Source organism: Protopterus annectens, chromosome 13.part0 (assembly GCF_019279795.1).
Source record: "Protopterus annectens isolate FY-2018-M chromosome 13.part0, PAN1.0, whole genome shotgun sequence".
NCBI lineage: Eukaryota > Metazoa > Chordata > Ceratodontiformes > Protopteridae > Protopterus > Protopterus annectens.
Genome location: NC_056747.1, coordinates 197581626 through 197599106, shown reverse-complemented (window position 1 = coordinate 197599106; position 17481 = coordinate 197581626). Strand labels below are relative to the sequence as shown.

The following is a 17481-nucleotide window of genomic DNA, read 5'->3' as shown; positions in this document are numbered from 1 at the left end:
ATTAAACCTAGAAAAAAAGTTAAAGTCCAAATATGTGTAACTCTGCAGCTTGCAGGCACAGAAAGGGGACTCTCGTATCTGCAGTTGTTCACATTTAAGTTTAGTTTTGTCAAGCTAAATAAAATTAAGCAATGGTACAAATTAAGAAAATAAAAATGATCATTTTCAAAGAAGTAATAAACAATGAAAAACTCACCAAATAAAGAACAAGAAAAGATAGTCACATAACTGAGTCTTCTCAGTAAAACTTAACACTTTTGTCAACACTTCGGATATTAGTGGATCTTTGAGATGGTCCTCGAGTGGGAAAAGATGGTATCTACTTCCTGGCAATCCCCTCCTCACCACAATTCTTTTGCTCTGTCTCTTCTCCATATCAGTGGAAGAGAGCCACTCCTGTAGGTGTCAATAAAAAATAAAGCACTACTCCATTTGTGACGTTTAGGTACGTTATGATGCCAAGTGGTCACAACATATCTGCAATGACATATTCCTGAAATGGCCATGAAAGCAGCAAAATCCTTGATGTAGTAGTCCCTGATTGCAATGGACAGTAGATGATTAGCCCACTTAGGTTATATCTTACAGCTGTTCTCACTATGAACAATCTTGGAAATGAATCCATTTTCAAGCAGGTCTTCATTTTGCATGTATTACGCAGTCTCAGTGGAAAAGTAGCATTGACCTTCAGGTTGAATACAGACAAAAATATGCAAACTCTTGTTTTCTCTTGAGAATTTTTTTGTTGAGTGGCTCAGTACAGAGGAAGAAGGAAATGGTCTGGAGTCTTCTGTAGATTAGACTATATGGGATAACAATAAGTCTTGTTATTAACATTTACAGATTCAAGGTCTGAGCTCAAGGCTGGGATAGTGACTGCAAGCTACAGAAAAAGGGTACAAGATGTGAATTTTCAATTCAGAAGGTAGTACAAAGAACACTAAGTTCAGAGCAGATGCCTGACAGTTCAGATGGAAATAACTTCCATATTACACATGCATTGCAATACAATTCTTGCTAAAACGCTTGCTTTCACCGTTTGTTCTATAAATAAATGCTACTAACTTACTATGAAAGACTTCTGACTGAATTTTATGCTGAAAGTGCTTAATGCATGTAAAGGATCAGAAAGCTGTCTATTTGGTACTTTATAGTCAAAAAGATAAATCTTTCATTCTCTAATGGCAGAAAATGTAGTCAGAAATCCTTTCCATTAAAGTGTGTCTGGTGATCTTCAAGGCTTCGTTACCTAAGGGAAAAAGATTTGTCCCATTTCAGCAGCTCATACTCCGTGTCAACTAAAAATGAGCTGGAGAATACATGCCAAGGATATGCAGGGCCCTCTTCCACTGGATTATTTTTTGGAAGGAAAGGATAAGAGGTGAACAGAAGATACATCTTTGAAAATATTTTTGGCAAAAGATTAAGAAAGATACCAAAAAAAATATGACTCAACCTCACAGATCTGCAAAAAACAGCCTTCTATAGGAAAAAAGTCTGATCGACTGAATTATCAAGTTCAAATGGTAGTGGATATCATCACGTCCATAACTCATAAAAGGGGACAAGTCTAAATCTGCTTTTACTAATGTAACTCCTGGAATTATTACAAGATTGCTCTCCTGTAAGGCATTTGCCACTACTTTCAAAATCTTGATTTAAAACACTGGAGAAAACTGACAGGCAAGAGAGTAGATACTAACAATTATGTGAACCAAGAATAAAGCAGATGAATTTGCGTGGGCTTCCAAGACAAAGTGCCAAAAGGCATTTCCCATGTTCAGCACCACCATCAGGGACCCTTGCATTAATATTAGGCATGATCACCTGGACAGTATGTGGACAGCAATTCTAGGTACATTGCGGATGCTGAGAAGAGCATTCTTAGCAACATCAAAGACTGAAGCAAAAATGGAAGTTATGCATTTACCATAACTATAGATCTGTGCTACTTGCTTGGGTCTTTGAGAGTTTCAGATCTGACTTTAGCCACTACAGACTTTGGATTCAAAGCTCAGGCTCCTTCAATTACTCACAATCCTCTCCTACCCCTGAAGTCCCCTTAGACTGAGTTTGCTCAAGCATCATCTGATGAACAAAGGGTCCTGTCGACAGAGACCAAAACCCATAAATTTAATACATTAGCTCATATTCTGCTGTGGAATTTGAAGAGTATATGGACAGATCCAGGTAAAGGCAGTATGGTCATACCAGAAGCCAATAAATAATAACAAGAGCAAGGGAAGGAGAAAGGAGGGTGGGAGGTTGAAGAAGGACAAAAGCTGACAATACACATCATTATGGTAAGCACCCAACTTTTGCATCTGATTGTCGTCTCTTCCATCCATTCCTCATCAGATGGGACACAGTCCCCAGTAAAATGAAACCTTTGGAAGGATATTCTGGAGGATGGCTGAACCAAAAGCAGCCCTATCTCTGGAGTGTCAAACCAATGCAGAAAGATACCAACCACGTAACAAGAATCTGGATAAGCTGACCCTGAGAATCACTGCTCGTACACAAGGATGTAGAACTGTTTTTATTATAAATCCACACGACACAAGATATAGAGGTTAAGCGCTTTCAACTGTATGTTACAGTCTTCCTCAGAACAAATCATTAAAAAAATTCATCACTTATATACTCATCTATATTACATAATTGAATAATTACTTATAAAAACCGCCAATAATTTTAAAGGCATACTGATGATAAACACAAATAGCATTACAAAACATCAGCTTATCACTTCAAATAATGTAAACAGATGAACAAATACACACGTATGACCTTTTAAAATGTGAAATATAAAATAACAATAATAATAAAATGTTGTATTAAAATGAAAAACAATATGTGTATGTACTGAAGACTCACTAAATAAAAATGCTAACACTAAAGTGCATTTGTGCAAACGTAATATATATATGAAAATGTTAAAACCAAAAATGTATATATGGATTTAGTTGATAAACTAAAACTGTAAACCATCTAACTATCCAACTATCTCTGGAGTGTAAATCTAGTTTATGAGGAATGAAGGTATGGGCATTGGACGAAGTGGCTGCAGTACAAATATCAAAGGAAGCTCTTGAAAAGAAGGCAGCAGAAGTAGCCACAGACATCGGCAAGTGAACCTTGATGGGTATGGAAAAAGTCAACACCTTTTCTCTGCATACATAAGAGATGCAGTCAGATAACCATCTAGAAAGTCATTTCAGAGGGTTCCTGTCCCAGTTTGGCTGATGTGAAAGAGAAGCAGCTGATCAGACTTTCTAATTTACTTTGTACACGAAGAGAGGAATGGAGCTGATGATGCACATTCAACAAATGCAGCATGTACACCTCTTTGGTGGCAAAAATTAAGGAAGACAACCAGAAGACTGACAGATCGATTTATCAAAGTCTGTGTAACCAACTCTGAAATAAAGGATGGGTTAGTCTGCAGGGACAATCTATCCTTATGAAAGATCAGGTAAAGAGGTTTGCATGAAAGGGCTTGCAATTCTGATACTCTCAGAGCTGAAGTAACTGCCACCAAAAATGTTTTCCAAGCCAGAAATCTGAAGTCCACCTTGTTTGCTGGTTCAAAAGGAGGTCTAGTTAAAGCCTGTAACAGAACAGTGATGCCCCAAGGAGGAGAAAAAAAGTACCCCAAGGAAAGCTTTGGCTAATTTAAGGGAATGTGATAGAAGACTGATTTTCTCCAACACAAAAACTAAAAATGGCAGGTAGGCAGACTAATAACAGTGTAGCTGGCTCAAATGTGAAAAAGGGAAGCCAGGAAAAACTAAAATGGAAGAGGAGACGATAAAGGATTCATATTCCTATGGGTGGTCCAAGCAGAAAAACTTTTTCACTTGCTTTTAAGTCTTTCTGGTAAATGTTCCTTGGGATGGAGTAAAAACATGGATTACTTGTGTAGAAAACCTGAACTGACTATCCATCATTGGAAGTGGTAAAACCACGGGGTTTACTTGAGGGCTTGAATGTCTGAGTGAAGCATTACGGATGAGTGAGAGAGATCATCTGGACTGGGATCAAGTACCAAAGGACGGTCTATCATATAAGGCCCAAGGATGGGAAACACACCTGTCCACAATGAGTCCAGAAAGGGCCAATGACCTTCCTCTCAGAGGCCTTCTGCAGGAATTACAGGATAAGAGGAGTAGGAGGAAAAGAATACAGGAGCACAGGGGGCTGGAGGATCAGGGCAAAGTACCTACTGCACTTTGTGTCATGAGGGGAGGCAGAGATCACACCACGATCGAACACAGTGGCAAAAAACCTGCTCTGCCACCATCAGACTGAGGGACCATTCATGAGGTGGAAGGATAGACCTGCTCAACCTATCTGCTAAAATACTGGATTTTCCCAGGATGTGCACTGCTACCAGAAAGCAATCAGAAGATCTTGTCCATTGCCTTTCAAATTAGTGGATATAAATGCGTTTCCCATGCTTGTTGATGTAACAGACTACGGACATGTTATCCATCTGAATGGATATCACTTCTACATGGTGGGAGCCTTGGAAGGCCTGCAATGCTAAGATAACTGCTCTCATCTCCAGTATGCTGATATGAAGGCTTGCCTCAGAAGAGGACCAAGTGCTTTGGGCAGTCTGTCCTGTTAAGTGCTCCTCCAAAGTTGGGAGGTGTCCACAGACAGCGTGGTCTGGGGTTGAGGAGGAACAAAGAGGCGGCCTTGTGGGACCTTCGGTGACTCAAGCCACTCGAGTATGTGCGTTCTGCAGATGTTTGTGAGAAGTACTTGAAAATTCATGGACTGATGTCTGATACACCACTGACACAAAAGTGTCCACTGAACAACACTCAAGTGATATCTTTCCAGAGGAACAAGGGTACTGGAAGCAGCAACAGATCCCACAAGGTGGGAAATCAGTCTTGCTGGTAGCTTCTGGCAGGAAACAACAGCCAACACCTGCTTGTGGAGGGTGGCCAACTTGTTCTCTGATGTCTTACTACCTGGCACTTCATATCCAGATGAGCTCATAAAAATTCTATTGTCTGAACAGCCAGAAACTTACAAATGACAGTCTCCCAGATGGAAGCGGAAAACACTTCTGGAGTTCTTGTCCATCTTTATGTGGTAGCATACATCCTGAAGGTCTATTGAGCACATCCAGTCATCCTTTCTCAATAACAGAAGAACAGACTATCCCATGACCATTTTAAACTTCATCTGACTGGCATACTGATTGAGATGGATGAGGTCCAAGTTCTTTTTTGGCACCAAAATTAATCTTTTTTCTCCCTTACCAAAAAAAAAATAAACATTTTTTTTTGAATCATCACTTGTGACACATGACAAAAGCAAACTTACATTTATATACAAGTGATCAAAAAATATTAGCAAGTCCACATTTACAAACATACCTCACATATATTTTATACACTAAAATCAAACCAACATTAAATTGTTCAGTCTCTGCCTTCTTTTAAACCTTATTCCTCCTCCAAAACACTTTTCTGCATGTACTGTTCCCACAATTTCTATTCTCTATGTAAATTACTCCTACCATTTTCTAAAGATCCCACCTTCCTGTTCTTTTGTCTCTGTTAAAATATTCACTACTTAAAGTATGGTTGGTTTAATCTTTGAATTCCATTTTCCAGTAATTGCTTTTTTGGCAAACACCAGAATTAAACTTAGCAGGGCTATGACTAGGCAATTCAGATCCTGCAGCCCAGATCAAAAAGTACAGTTGTGTACACTTACCATAAATGTAGATGTTCGAGTGTATTCACTGTTGCAGTCATTACATTTGGGTTATCTGCCTGCAGGTAGCCCTCAGCAGGCCAGAATATCAAAGTCTTGGATTTCTGCATCAGATGCTGTCTCTTCTTCCATAACATCAGGTCATCAGGGGTATAAAACATGCAGCCAACGCCATTACATCAGTTTTTTTTGCCCCAGATGTCAGGTGCCCCCACAATGGGAAGCAATTATATATGTTACACCTCCATCAAAAAGCAAATACACCAGAAAGCTTAAAACAAGAAGCAAAGGTAGAACCAAGAGAAGTCAGGGGGCTGGAGGGAGGATAACCAGGACTGCAATAGTGAATGCACTCAAACATCTACATTTATGGTAAGTGTGCACAACTGTACTATGTTCTTTGTCTTTCACTGTTGCAGTCATTACATTTGGGTTGATTCCCAAAGCTAAGGAAGGGAGGAGGAAGTTAAAGAGCATTAGGGCCAGCTATTAAGTCCTGCAAGACTGCAGTGGCAAAACCAGCTCTGGATTTAGAAAAAATGGGCATGTGGTAATGCTTGGTGAAGGTATGTACAGAGCTCCAGGTAGCAGCTTCTGGGATGTCCCTTGTAGGGACTCTTCTGAGAAAAGCTGTAGAGGTAGATGTAGCCTTGGTGGAATGTGATCTTATCCCCTGTGGGGTAGGTTTTCCATGGTGCTTATAGCAGAAATGAATGCAATGGGCTATCCATTTAGAAATGGTTTGCTTTGAAATGGCCTTCACCTCTGCCCCTGCAGCAAAGCCAACTAGCAACTGTTCAGATTTTCTGAGAGGCTTAGACCTGTCCAAATAAAATCTAAGTTGACTGTGCACGTCCAAGGAGTGCAGTATTCGTTCTCCTTTTTTTTTTGTGAATTAGGGAAAAAAGTAGGCAAATGGATGGACTGACTTAGGGCCACATCAGACACCACCTTGGGCATAAAGGAAGGATTGGTCCTGAGTGAAACCCTGTCTGCATGGAATATAATGAAGGGCTCCACTGCCATGAGGGCCTGTAATTCAGACACTCTTCTTGCTGAAGTGATGGCTAGAAGGAAGGCTGTTTTCCAAGAAAGGAATTTCAACTCTGCAGTTGCAGCTGATTCAAATGGAGGGAGAGTGAGCTTTTTCAATAGAAAGTTAAGATCCCAGGCCGGAGTAGGGGTTCGCCTGGGGGGTCTTGCATTTTTAGCCTCTCTGAGGAATTGCTTTATCAGGGGGGGAGAGAAGAGGGGAGGTTCAGTATTATAATGTGCTGAAATGGCAGAGGCATGAATTTTAATTGATGAGAAGGATAGGCCCTTGTGGAGCATTTCTGTTAAGTACTGAAGAATATGAGGTAAGCTGGGCGCCGTTGTGCCCATCCCCTGAGTCTGGCTCCAGAAACAGTATCTTTTCCACTTTTCAGCATAGGAACTTCTAGTACTAGGCCTACTTACTTCCAGAATGACATCTAGCACCTGCTTACTGAGGGATGCTATTGGAGAGCTGAAGGAATTAGCCAGGCTGCAAGGTTCAGGGTTTGAAGCTGAGGGTGCAGAATCTGTCTCACCTGCTGGGACAGCAAGGAAGGTGTCTGAGGTAGGTTCCATGGCTCCAGCAGTACCATACTGTGCAAGAGGGGGTACCAGTGCTGGCGAAGCCAGTCTGGTGCAATCAGTATTGTCCTTGGCTTGTCCTTTTTGATCTTTTAGCAAACCTTCGGGAGGCGAGGCAGAGGAGGGAAGGCATATACCAAGAGGCTTTTCCAGGTAAAGGACAGGGCATCCACTTTCCAAGCTTGATTGTGGGGAGTCCTTGTGCATAATTTGTCCAATTGGTAGTTCTGAGGGGAGGCAAACAGGTCTGTCTCTGGAGTCCCCCATTTGTTCCTCAAGAGGTTGAATATTTTTGGTTCCAGTTTCCATTTGCGTGGGTCCATGAGATTTCTGCTTAGGTCTTCTGCCAGTGAATTGAGCTTGCCTGGCAGGAATTGAGCTTGTAGGTGCACTTGGTAGCTCAAGGCTGTGTTCCACAGAGCCATGGCTAGTCTGCAGAGAGGGTACGAGTGGGTTTTTTTCCTGCTTGTTTATGTACCACATAACTGTGGTGTTGTCTGTCTTTATCAATAATTGTCCTGGATGGATGTTGTTTTTGAAGGCTGTCAGGGAATTCTGTACAGCTAACATTTCTTTTGTTGATATGCAGGTGCATCTGACTCAGGTTCCATTTGCCCTGATTGCACTGCCTTGCCAAGTGAGCCCCCCCCCATGCATAGTCTGATGCATCTGTAGTCAGGGTTTGGGTGGCAGGGGGTAGATTGAAAGGGAGCCCCTTGTTGAGGTGATAGGCCTCTGCCCACCAAAGGAACTCTGTCTTTATACAAGGAATCCACAATACACTAATCTGTTGCAAAGAACACCAACGTATAAACCGAAGAAAGAAAACTCTCAGGTGTCCCAAGGTAACAAAATCCACCATAAGCCACACCACGATAAGAAGATAAAACACTTTATTCCATAAGATAAAAAGATGTTAAGCGCTTTCATCCATAACATATATTCAAGGACTTCATCAGAACATTTAAATTAGTGTAAACAAACCTCTTTTAAAAATGTGTAATTGATGTCACTAATGACTGACATAGAATTAAAGAAATAGTGCTATCAACCTAAAACGTAAACCATATACATATAAAATCATAAAATACAAACATAAATTTAAAAATAAACAGAATCGTTCAATGTTTCAAAGCTGTAATGCTCTTTTTTTCAAAATAGGCAGTAAAGGTACGTGGTCATTTAAACCTGGTATATAGTTAGCTTTCAATCTAATAATCCAGTATATCTCCCTAAACTCAAGCATCAATTCCCACCACCCTCCCCTAACATTACGTGGAACCACTTCAAGGATACCAAACACAAACTTCAGTGTTTTATTGTAACAACAATTCAGGGTGCGTTTAAATAAGGCGTTATTAGAATTACTTTTCTCTATTGCATAAATATGTTCATATATCCTGGTTCTCAGTTTTCTTTCTGTTTTACCCACATAAAAGTTCTTACACAGTGGGCACAAAGCAATATAGATCACCCCTTTGGAGTTACAATCCCTTTCTGTAAATTAATTCCTTTCACACCATCCTTAATAAAAATAGTGTTGTTATTACAAATGTAGGAGCATTGTCTACAAGTACCACAACTAGTGGTACCCTTCTGTACTAAGGGGAAAATAGGTGATGGGTGTTCCATAAGGTATTTAATGTTACGCCCTGTTTTATAAACCACTCTAGGACAAGAACCCAAAATTTTAAAGATCTCCTGGTTAGTCCTAAAAATATTCTAATTTTTCTTCAGAATATCTCTCACTTGTTTTTCTCCCTCTCCATATGCAAGAACCATGGCCCTACAAAAATTTTCATCTGGACTATTATGTCTCACTGGAATATTTGAAATAGATTCCCCACTACAAAGAAGGGGTCTAAAGTTAATACCCCATCCTGCTTTTAATTCATTATTAATCTCCAAGAGGAGCTGGTCGGGGTAACCCCTTAATTTGAACATGTCCGTGATGTACTTCATTTCTTCCTGAAATAGTTCCTTACTGGAAAACATTCTGGCAGCCCTAACCAACTGCCCCTTGAAAATATTTTTCTTATTGTGTGGTGGGTGACAGCTATTGAAATTCAAATAGCTGTTCAAAAAAGTCTCTTTTCTAAAAATCTTAGAGAAAAAAGTCCCTCTTTGCTTATCCCTGGAAACCATAACATCTAAATAGCTAATACCGTCCACAGAACTAGTGGATATAAATTTAAAGTAAGGACAAATCTGATTAATATAATTCGAAAACTCCATGAACCCTATTTTTTCGCTCTTCCAAAGAATTAATATATTGTCCAAATAGCGAAAATAGGTATACCACTGTGTATTAAAAATACTCGAAAATACATATTTTTTCTCCCAAGAATATAAAATAAGATTCACATACACAGGGGCACATGAAGCTCCCATGGCAACCCCGTGAGTTTGTTTAAATAAATTCACCCTCAAAAGTAAAAAAAATTGGAGGTTAAAATAAACTCCATAGCTACCATAATAAAATTAATCAAATCATTCTTAAGATTTGTAAGCTCTAATATAGCTTCCTGGAACAATTCCAGACCAACCTTATGAGGGATTGAAGTGAAAAGATCAACTACGTCAATCGTAGAGAACAAACATTCTTCACTATACCAATTATTTTCAAACTCAAACAGGAAGTCCCATGAGTCCCTCAGTACATATGGGACTTCATTTAGTGTTTCCTTCAAAATCCTGTCTATAAAAATACCTAGGGAATAAATTGAACAGTTCCTACCTGAAACAATAACACGGAAGGATGGGTTATCAATATTCTTGTGTGTCTTCGGTATTCCGAAGGCCACGGGTATCAATGAATTGTCAGTCTTTAAAAACTCAAATAAATCTTCAGATATAACTCTCTGAAAAGGGGAGTCCTCCAGAAATAACTGAATTTTCCTATGTGCTAGAAAAAATTAATTCCTGGAATAATTAAGATATTTATCAGTACCAGAAAAAAAATCAATGTAAGTTCATTTATATAATCTAACTTGTTACAAATAACAATACCCCCACCCTTATCCGGTTTCATAATTCTTAATGAACTGTCCTTTCTCAACCTTTTAATTAATTCATGTTCTTCTTAATTAAGATTAAACATTCTCCTCTTGGAACCATTACCAAGCGCGAGCTGTATGTCAACTTCACAAGCTTTCTCAAATGCTTGCACTACAGGATGGAGTGGAGGATTAAAATTACTTATTTTCTTAAATATTTTATTGTTAGAATTCAAATTCCCTTGTTGTTCCTTGAATAAAATATTAAAGTTTAATTTTCAAGAATATAATTTTAATTCTGTAATAGTATCTATAATATCTAACTTTAAACTAGGTATAAATTTGAATCCTTTTCTGAAAACTGAAAAAAAATGTTTCATCTATCTGGACGTCTGAATAATTAAAAATATCGAAACCTTCCATTGACGAACATTTCCCATCATGGTTAACCTGGATAGTTCCCCTATTAATTTGTACAGCAGTCTCTATCTGCTCCTGTAGCCCCCCCCCCCCCCCCGAATGTCCCCCTGTTGTACCTTGGGGAACACTGTTGGTCTGAAAAAGGTTTTTGTTTTTTCCTATTTTCAATGCGCTCTGACCTTCCAAGGGGTGGGTATTGTACATCATATTCTTCCTGTGTAGAGGGGAACGACCTTCCTTCATTACATGGACCCTCCTCACTGGAAAAAACAGTATTACTAGTAGTCAAATGCCCATCTGTAATTTTCTCTAACCCTGAAAAATAACTAGGCATGGGGTACACTTGCTTTTTATTATAATCAGCATTATCTCTTAACTTTTTCTTCTTACGCTCGACATTAGTTTTGACATTTAAATCAACTTTATCAAGAATACATTGGTAATGTGTACAGTTAGAATCAAATAAAGCATCTTCAGTTAACTTGATGTTCAACACTTCCAACTGTTCAAACAATACTTTAATACGGTTATTAGTTTCAGTAATAAACTTCATTAAATCAAAACCAAAATGGTCAAATAAACCAAAATGTTCATCCATATTACAGTCCTTGGCTTGCATGCCATTAGGAAATTTGAAAAGTCTTAAACCTTTAGGTACGTGCTTATTTTTGAGGCTCTCCTCAAGAAATAAACTGTCACATTGCAAATTTCGTACCTTGAACAGGAGATTTTCAAATCTCTTCAATGAAACATTAAATGTTGGAAAATCGCCTTTGTTGTCCTGTCCACCTGTTGAAACAAACGTCTTTTCTAATCCAGTCATTGAAACTGAAAGATGTTACACCCACGTTGGAACCTTCCTGCTGGCGCGGTGTATTATGTTGCAAACCGGACCATTCTTCCGGCAAGGTAGATGAAAAATCTCCGATTCAACAGTCTAAAACTAGAAGCAACCATTTCCTTTGTTCTAGTCTCCGTACCACTCAACACAGGTTGCAGTTTATCAACTCGTTTAGTTAGTTCAGATACCTGTTCTGACAACTTAGCAAGTAACTGAACAATATTAGAGTCATTGCTAGCCTTTTGCCCGTTCCCAGAGAGTTGGGAGCCAAGAGAAAGTTCAATGTCTAAGGGGGAATTATACAAGGAATGATAGGAATCATTGATTCCAGTTCCTGAGAATGTTGACACCATAGGCTTTTTAGATAACACTGTAGTTTCCTCATATGCAGTCTTGCATATGGAACTAGTAGAATGCAAGAGGCCATGAACCCCAGGGGCTTGCAAAACTTCCTTGCAGATAGCTGGGTCTTTGTGGCCAGTAGTTTGAAGTAGGCTGTCAAATAAATGTGTTTCTCTGGCGTGAGGTAAGCCATCTTGGAAGCTGTGTTCAAGCTTGCTCCCAGGAATGCAATCTGTTGGCAGGGTACTAGATTAGATTTCTTTTCGTTTATGGTGTACCCAAGTGAAGTTAGAAGTTTCTTTACAAATGCCAGATGTTTTAATAGCATGCCCTGGCTTTGTGCCTGAATTAGACAATTGTCCAGGTATGGGTATATTTGAATATTTCTCTGCCTGCAAAATGCAATGGCTGGAACTAGACACTTTGTGAATACCCTGGGCACAGTAGATAAGCCAAAGGGAAGTACAGAGAACTGATAGTGCATGGAGCCTGCTCTGAAGCAAAGGTATTTCCTGCAACATTCCCTTATTGGAATGTGCAGGTAAGCTTCCTTTAAGTCTAAAGTTGCCAACCAGGCATCTTTGCCTAGCATAGGAAGCAGCTGTTGAAGTGTTAGCATTTTGAATTTTGGGATTACCAAAAAGGTGTTTAGAATAGAGAGGTCCAGGATAGGATGCCAGGAGCTGTCTTTTCTGGGTACCAGGAAAAGTCTCGAGTAAAAACCTTGGCTCCTTTCTTCTGTTGGGACAGGTTGAATAGCCCTGATACTTAGAAGAGAGAGAACCTGCTGTTGAGCCTCTGCCCACTGATTTGGGGGTAGGTTTGGCCAACCGTTTGGGGTTGGTAAGGTGTGGAAGTGGAATCTGTATCCTTGGAAAATTAGAAGTTATGTACTCACCATAACGTTCCATCTGAGTAGGTAGTTCATTTGTCTGCAACCTGTGGGTTACGGATCCGATATCGGATCCGAGCTGGCAACTTGTTTCAAGCTAATGGATCCGAGCTCCTAGCTCCTCCCTTCACCCATAATCCCCTGCTAACCCTCCATGACCTCAGATCCAGTTTGCCCCTCAATATATATCCAACAAAGGATATCTAACAACTAGTAGATCCGAAGAAGGTCAGGGGGAAGGAGGGGGGGATGGTTGCAGACAAATGAACTACCTACTCAGATGGAACGTTATGGTGAGTACATAACTTCTAAATCTGAAGTAGGATGTTCATTTGTCAGCAACCTGTGGGACAGAGTCCCCAGCTACCTGCACCTTGGGTGGCCGTCATGGAAGGATATTACGAAGCACCGCAGAGCCAAAGGATGCTCTCCCTCTAGAAAGCAGGTCTAGCTTGTAGTGGTTAATAAAGGTATGAGATGAAGCCCAAGTGGCTGCAGAACAAATATCATCAAATGGGACTCTAGATTTGAAGGCCGCAGAAGTAGAAATGGAGCGGGTGGAATGAGCACGAACTCCTTCTGGTGCGGGTCTACCCGAGGCTTTATACGCCAGTAGGATACATTGGGAAATCCAGCGAGATAAAGATACTTTAGAGATAGCTTTCCCCAAGTTAAATTTGGCAAAGGAAATGAACAGCTGGTCAGATTGTCTATGGCCAGCTGTCCTATGAGTATAAAAACGAAGCTGCCTATGAACATCCAATGAGTGCAGCTTGTACTCTCCCTTATTCTGATATTTAGGGAAGAAAACCGGTAAATTTATGGATTGATTTATGTTGGTTTCTGATGCTATCTTGGGAAGAAAGGAGGGATTGATCCTGAGGTACACTCTATCTGGGTGAAAGATCAGGTAAGGAGGCTTCACAGAGAGAGCCTGAAGCTCCGACACTCTTTTCGCTGAAGTAATGGCTACAAGGAATGCTGTTTTCCATGACAAGAATTTGAGATCTACTGAAGCAGCGGGTTCAAAGGGTGGAGCAGTCAAGGCTTGAAGGACTAATGTAAGATCCCAGGGGGGTATGGCTTCTTTTACAGGGGGTCTAAGTAAAAAGGTGCCCTTGAGAAAGGTTTTACACAATTTGGCCGACATCAAGGGCCCTGTATCATGTCCCACATGGTAATGAGATATGGCTGCCAATTGCACTTTGACAGTTGAACAACTAGCGCCTTCCTGAAAGAGTTCAGTTAGGAAGTCTAATATGGATGGAAGAGGAGCCGTAAAGGGATCTAGATCGTGGTGCTCCGCCCAGATGGAAAAACGTTTCCATTTACTGTGGTACACTTTCCTGGTGGAGGGCTTATGCGCTGCCACGAGGATGGCTTTGACTGGTGAAGAGATACCGGGAGTCCTAACTTGGAGTGGAACTGGAGCAACAAAGCTGTCAGTTTCAGACTGTCCAGGTTTGGAGTTGGTAAATCCAATGGATGGGAGATGAGGAATGGGATCTAGAATCCAAGGGTGATTCACAAGGTGAGACCACAGGTAAGGGAACCAAATTTGCCGAGGCCAGAATGGGGCAATGAGAATCATCTTGCTCCCCAACCGCGAGGCTTTCTGTAAGAGTTGTATCATCATTGGTAGAGGAGGATAGGCATAGAGTAGACCGGGTGGCCAAGCATGCACCAGAGCGTCTCTTGGAGTTTCCCCTGGAGGGGGGATTAGAGCGAAGAAATTGTCGCATTTGGTGTTTGATGGAGGTGCAAAAAGATCGCAGCAGGGTCGCCCCCATGTTGCGAATATCTGCTTCGCTACTAGAGGACTGAGAGACCACACGTACAGGGTAAGAAGGGTGCGGCTGAGCTTGTCCGCTAGGAAGTTGGTCCTCCCCGGAATGTGCGTTGCAATCAGAAAGCGGTTGGTGGAGATCGCCCATTCCCACACTCTCATGGCTTCGCGGCATAGAGGGTAAGATCTGGTTCCCCCCTGTTTGTTGATATACCAGACCACCGACATGTTGTCCGACTGAATTGCAATCGTTCCTGTGGGGAGGAAGCTCTGAAGTGCTTGCAACGCCAACAGCACCGCTCTCATTTCCAGAATGTTGATATGCAGGGAGGTCTCTGTATCGTTCCACGTGCCTTGGACTGTCCTGCCTGAATAATGCCCCCCCACCCGAGGCGGGAAGCGTCCGTGGTCACCGTGGCGAGAGGGGGAGAGGTGCAGAAGGGATGGCCTGTATGGAAGTTCGATGCTTGGAGCCACCATAGTAGCGCCCTCCTGCAAGCCTTGCTGATATCAATGGGATGGTGGAGAGGAAGGAATAGGAAGGACCACTGCACTAACAGAGTCCATTGCAGTACTCGCATGTTCAAACGGGCACATGGAAGGAGCGTAATCGCTGCCGCCATGGAGCCTAGTGCCCTCAGGACCAATTCCACTGGTGAAGCCTCTGAATGAAGGATACCCCGCACATGAAGTTGTAGGTTCCGGATTCTCTCAGAAGTTAGGAAGGCTCGCAAATCTCTGGTGTCTATTCTGGCACCTATGAATTCTATGACCTGCGTCGGAGCCAGTAGAGATTTGCCGACGTTGATAGTAATGCCTAGTTGTGGGGCTAGATGGAGAAAGTAGTCTCTGGCTGAGCAAAGTAGATGCCTTGTTGGTGAAGTCAGGAGCCAGTCGTCCAGGTACGGAAAGACCTGTATTCCCTGGAGTCTCAGGTGGGTCGCAATCACTGCTAACACCTTGGTGAACACCCTGGGGGCTGTGGTGAGGCCAAAGGGAAGGACCCTGAACTGGTAGTGACTGGCCCCCAGCCAGAAGCGAAGGAACCTCCTGGATCGTTTGTCCATTAAAATGTGGTAGTACGCATCCTTGAGGTCTATAGAGCACATCCAATTGTTTTCCCTCAAAAGGGGGAGGATAGATTGAAGAGTGACCATTCGGAATTTTTCCTTGGTTACTGACAGGTTCAAGCGGGAAAGGTCTAGGATGGGTCTCAAGTCCCCCGTCTTTTTTGGCACCAAAAAGAACCTGGAGTAGAACCCTAATCCGAGCTGGTCTTGGGGGACGGGCTGGATGGCTCTTTTTCTTAGCAGCTGCTGGATTTCTGCGGCTGCGGCCTCCCTCTGATCGGGTGGTACATCAGGGAGGTTCTTGGATTGGGGGACATGAAGTATTGGTATTTTGTACCCTCTGGATATGATGCGAAGCACCCAGCGGTCTGTTGTGATGGACTCCCATGCCGCTAGGTGTTCCAAAAAACGCCCCCTGACTGCCTCCAGAGTGGAGCAGTCGGGCAACCCCTCAGGGCTGCTGCGCGGGCCGCTCAGAGAAAGGTTCTCTGGACCCAAAGTTTCTTGGAGCCCCTCTGCCCCTGGGGCGACGTCCTCCCTGTCCACCTCTGCCACGGTAGGACTGGTTGTCCGGAGCTGGTTGGGAATGTTGTGATTTCCGGAACCACATCTTCTTCTGACCCTTTTGGTTCCTCGAAAAGGACCGCTGGGAGCAGAGAAGCGGACTCCGATGGCAGACAACGTCTTCCCGTCCTTCTTGCTCTGGACAAGTGTCTCGTGAACTGTTTTGCCAAATAGGGCAGAACCATCAAAAGGGGCGTTCGCGAAGGACGTTTTAAAGGGCTCCGTAAAATCTCAATGACGGAGCCAGGCCTGACGTCTCATGACTAGGCCTGCTCCGCTAGCCCTAGCGGCTCCCTCTGTGACGTGGGACAACAGCCGCATAGAGGTGTTTGAAATCGATCTCAGAGTGGCCATTCGGGTGGAGTACAATTGTTTGTCCTCCTCCGACATGGACTCGGGGGGGGTGCAGCGTATTCTTTGATAAGATCCCGCTGCATCCTGATGACATGTGCCATATAGTTCAGAGACCTTACCGAGAAGGTCGCTGAACTAAAGACTCGCTTCCCTAAGCAGTCCATCAAACGGGACTCTTTGCTCGGTGGATGGACTGAGGGACTCTCCTGAGCCAATTCCCTCTTTGTGGCTGCCACCGTCAACATGGCATCTACGGGGGGCTCCTTACTCCAATGTGATCGGTCTGAGGGGGGGCTAAGAATCTTATCCGGGCACTCCACGGTGTCCGGATCCTTCCACGCCTTGGTGGTAATGAGGTCCACCAGGGGGTCGGCTGGAGGGGACACCCAAGAGGTAGACGGGCCTGCCTCGAATGCCTCCAGAAACACGGACTCATCAGAGGAAGACTTGGGGGCAGACCATCCACCTCTGATTCTCAGCATCTCCATGATGTCTCCAAAGGAGACATCCTCAGGGGGCGATCTTGGGGAGCCTTCCCCTTCCTCCAAGTCCGTGTCCTCGGTTAAGGACTCAGGGGAGTCCATGTGCCTCCTTTTGCACTTATGCTTGCGAGGAGCTTCCTCGGGGGGACTGTCCGAGGAGGCCTTGCCAGCAACATCTTGTTCCAATGGAACCATCTGTGACATCGAAGCAGGCTGTCCCTTTGGCCGGGTGATGGAAGCCTGGCCCAGTAGACAGGGAGTGCAGGGAGGAGTCGATGCAAGGACCGGGGGTTCGGATGCTCTCAACAGAGCCCTCTCCACAACATCGAAGGCTGAGGGAGAGCCACTCTCCAATGGATCCGAAAGTCGGCTCCCACT

The 17481-nt window shown here is 42.8% G+C and overlaps 1 protein-coding gene across 1 annotated transcript in view; it reads right to left on the bottom strand.

Moving 5' to 3' along the window:
* The window catches only part of LOC122787868 (histone-lysine N-methyltransferase, H3 lysine-79 specific-like), a 2114473-nt gene that overhangs the window by 270893 nt on the left and 1826099 nt on the right, over positions 1–17481 (bottom strand). Inside the window, exons 25-26 of the mRNA XM_044054784.1 lie at positions 11753–11899; positions 10889–11561 (exon numbers count right to left, since the gene is read on the bottom strand). Coding sequence (XP_043910719.1) covers positions 10889–11561; positions 11753–11899 — 820 coding nt within the window. The remainder of the gene's footprint in view (positions 1–10888; positions 11562–11752; positions 11900–17481) is intronic.